General features: G+C 39.7%; 1 protein-coding gene across 1 annotated transcript; it reads right to left on the reverse strand.

Moving 5' to 3' along the window:
• Nucleotides 1-445: 445 nt before the first annotated feature.
• LOC141645015 (uncharacterized) lies at nucleotides 446-1,710 on the reverse strand. The gene is made up of 2 exons (XM_074453975.1): nucleotides 1,027-1,710; nucleotides 446-838 (listed from the first exon to the last, which is right to left on the reverse strand). Exons 1-2 carry the CDS (start codon nucleotides 1,708-1,710, stop codon nucleotides 446-448), a joined length of 1,077 nt encoding a protein of 358 aa, XP_074310076.1.
• Between the last annotated feature and the right edge of the window lie 1,747 nt (nucleotides 1,711-3,457).

Consider the following 3,457-nt stretch of genomic DNA (forward strand, 5'->3'; position numbering starts at 1 on the left):
TTTGACCATTCATAAGTCCCTAATGGCGTACCACCAGCTTGTGGTTGCTGCTTTAGTAGAGTTGGAGGGTTTTTACAGGTCTTCTTGTAATGTCCAAGCTGCCTACATTGTCCACACTTGTTCATTTTTTGACTCTTTTCACTGCCCTTTTCTCTTTATTTTCCCCAACCTCCTTTCTCCTCTTCTTACTTGGTGTTCTACCTGGCATCCTTCTTTTTAGTGGAGGTAATTAAGGGCTCAGACAAACCAGTCTTCTCCCATTGCTTTATACTAGGTATTGGGATGATTGTAGGTTCATATGCCAACTGATATGTCTCTTTCCAGTAGGCAGCATGTACATAATCATTTACGACTAACCTTTGCTTGAGAATGCATGCCACAACATGAACACATGGAAGCCTACTCAATTGCCAATGTTTACAATCGCATGTCCTTGTCTCAAGATTCACACCCACCCTTCCCCATGGTAAGTCACCTCAAACCTATCAGCATGAGCTTGATATATTGTGCAGAACCTCTGCTCATCCACAGCCCAACTAAGATATTTTTTTGCATATGGCATATGCCTACCATCATATTTATTCACTCCCTCCCTTTTCTCAAAATTTCTTTTCATGACATACCTCTTCATCGACTCCATGTGGGTAAGGATAGGTTTGTCTCTAGCCTCCTTCAACACTGCATTAAAACTCTCACAGATATTGTTCACCGGCATATTAGACTTACATTCTGTATCAAAGGCATGTCTTGACCAATGCCTTGCTGATATTTTGCTCAAATATAAATGTGCTTCATTGGATAGCATCTTCAAACCTTCTATCTCAATATTGAACTGAGCCTGCAAGACAACATATGTGATTAAGATGTTAAATAATGACTAATATAAGAAATAAATGGTAAACAAGTGGTAGAAGACTGAAATAAATATGGACTGACATGTGTTGTTGCTCTGGCTGCCCTCCAAAAATAATCGTTATAAACTTGACCACTGAAGTTGAGCTTGAAGCTTACCCATATTTGTCAAACACAATATCTGATATTTGCTTTTGGGACCACCCTATTTATAGCCTCTATCAGTCCCTTTTGTCTATCAGGCATAAATGTTAGGCCATTCCCTTCCTCTTTCCCCAGGTCATTGATCAACAATTCCAGGAACCAAGTCCAACTATCAGTATTCTCCGCCTCCATTACAGCCCAAGCTATTGGGAATATATTATTGTTTCCATCCTTACCTACTGCCACTAAACACATTCTAGAGTATGGCCCTTTCAAGTGGACTCCATCCACTCCCAATATTGGTCTACAACCTCTAATGAAGCCAACCTTTAAAGATTGCAAACATATATACATTCTTCTGAAAGTCATATGAGGACTCTCAATCCCATCACACACAACAATTGTTGTACTACCATTATTAAACTTGATAAGGGCAGATGCATAATCCCAGACCCTTGCATATTGATCTCTCCCATTACCAAAAATAATTAACTTAGCTCTTGATCTAGCTAACCAACACTTTGCATAGCTAACATGTACATTCAACTCTTTGAAGACATGATCTTGAAAATGCTTCAACTTCCAATCAATATTTGTTCTCCGAAATTCTAAGAACTTTTCGGCTAAATACTCGGATATGACCTTCCTATTATAATTTGATACTCCACATCTATGCTCTAAATTCAGTGTCCTGATTTGGAAATAATCTCCCATATTAGCCTTTCTAGCATGTACTCTATAATGACACCTCACCTTTGCTTTGCACTTATAAGCTCTAACCTTGACCTCTTACTATTGCACTCATAGTCACGCCTTTTGGTATAATAAATAGTTATTCTATCAGCACCCATTATGAGAGTAAAATAAATCATACCGATTTTAGATTGAATGTTGAACTAGGGCTTTTCTATAAACAATGTTACTTAGAAACCACAGTCCATGTTTTCGGACAATGGGTTTGCTGAAGTCGGTAGAAGGATTAAAGTTTGAACCAGTTATGCCCTCATCATTAGAACCTTCAAGTGACCTCAACTCATCTAAATTATAACCACCCTCATCATTAAAGTTGACTTCTAAGTTGTCCACACTCCAAACAAATGGCTCTTGACTACCTTCCTGACCTCCAAGTGCAGCTAAGCTCTTTTCAACTGCATCAAGGACAGTTTCTTGCTCATCAACTTCAAATAAATCTGGGTTGTCAAGCCTATCCACATCACCCTCCTTAACTGGGCTTAAATAATCTGTGTCACTTAGATCAGAGTCAATGAACCCTGTATCTTTCTCCTCAGCCGCAGATCTGGACCTTTTCTTCTTGGACTTCCCTTTACCAGCCTTGTTTTCCCTTTCTCAACCTTACCTTTCCCTTTATCAACCTCAGACTCCCCCTTTCTTGATCTGCTTCTCAATAACTTAATTTTCCCTTTACCTTTTGCATCCACAACTAACACAGTATTCTTCAACTTTTCCTTACCATTTTTAGCTACCTTTGTGATATTTTCTTTACCTTTCCTATTGATTGTTTGTAAACCAACTTTAGACTCAAGTGAAAACTCACAGTCAGATGTCTCCTGCCTTCTTCCCCTGATCTCTTTATCTTCCCCTTTATCCTTAAGATTCACAGTAACAGGTCCAACCACCTCACTTGTAACACCCCAATTATCTGGCCAAGATAATTAAAGCATTACCATCTCGGTTTCCGAGGTAGTGTTTCAAAACATCAATCAAAGAACATTTTATTAATGTAATGTTTAATGAATTACATAAACGTAAACAAATGAATAAAAGTACAACTCATGACAACTATACTCTTCTAGCCAACTATACTCGTCTAGTGACTCATCAAGCTCGCCCCGTCTCCCGCGTGCTATCTAAATAATCTATATATAACCTGCTCCCCATATGATCGGAAATATCATATGGATCGACACAGGTCACCCCGGAAATAGGTGACAATTACACAGACACACAAACGTCAGTTTCAACAAATGAAATAAAGCGTGAATCGACTCAAAGTGTGTGAGTATGCAACATGACTATGACATGAATGAACCGCTATTAAGCAACCACTACACTAGTTCCGGGACACGCCCAGACATACCTAAAACCACACTGGTACCGAGACACGCCCAGACATAACAACAACCACAAACAGGTACCAGGACACACCCAGACGTACCGGGTCCGGAAGCCAATCGGATCCTCTGCCAGACGTCGTGTCTCAACCATACGAGTCGCTCTTTGACTCAAGCCATTAGTATGCACATCCCTCTTAGAGTGGAAAGCTCCAAGAAGCGACTCAAGCGTAAGACGGTCTCCCAACCGTCTTACGTCTCCGAAACAACAACAACAAATCCTCCAAAATATACAATAATAACCGTCACAATATGAAATGCATGACAGAAAATATACACCATGACATGCCAAAAATACCATGGATACCAGTTCCTCAAATATCCCGACT

The sequence above is a fragment of the Silene latifolia genome, chromosome 1 (assembly GCF_048544455.1).
Source record: "Silene latifolia isolate original U9 population chromosome 1, ASM4854445v1, whole genome shotgun sequence".
NCBI classification, from domain to species: domain Eukaryota; kingdom Viridiplantae; phylum Streptophyta; class Magnoliopsida; order Caryophyllales; family Caryophyllaceae; genus Silene; species Silene latifolia.

What these genes read in the sequence shown, in the direction of transcription:
- LOC141645015 (XM_074453975.1), bottom strand. Translation starts at nt 1,710, where the DNA reads ATGGGAGATTATTTCCAAATCAGGACACTGAATTTAGAGCATAGATGT. An exon ending in AAGCAAATATCAGATATTGT is followed by an intron (nt 839 to 1,026) that starts GTTTGACAAATA and finishes GTTGTCTTGCAG; the next exon opens with GCTCAGTTCAATATTGAGAT.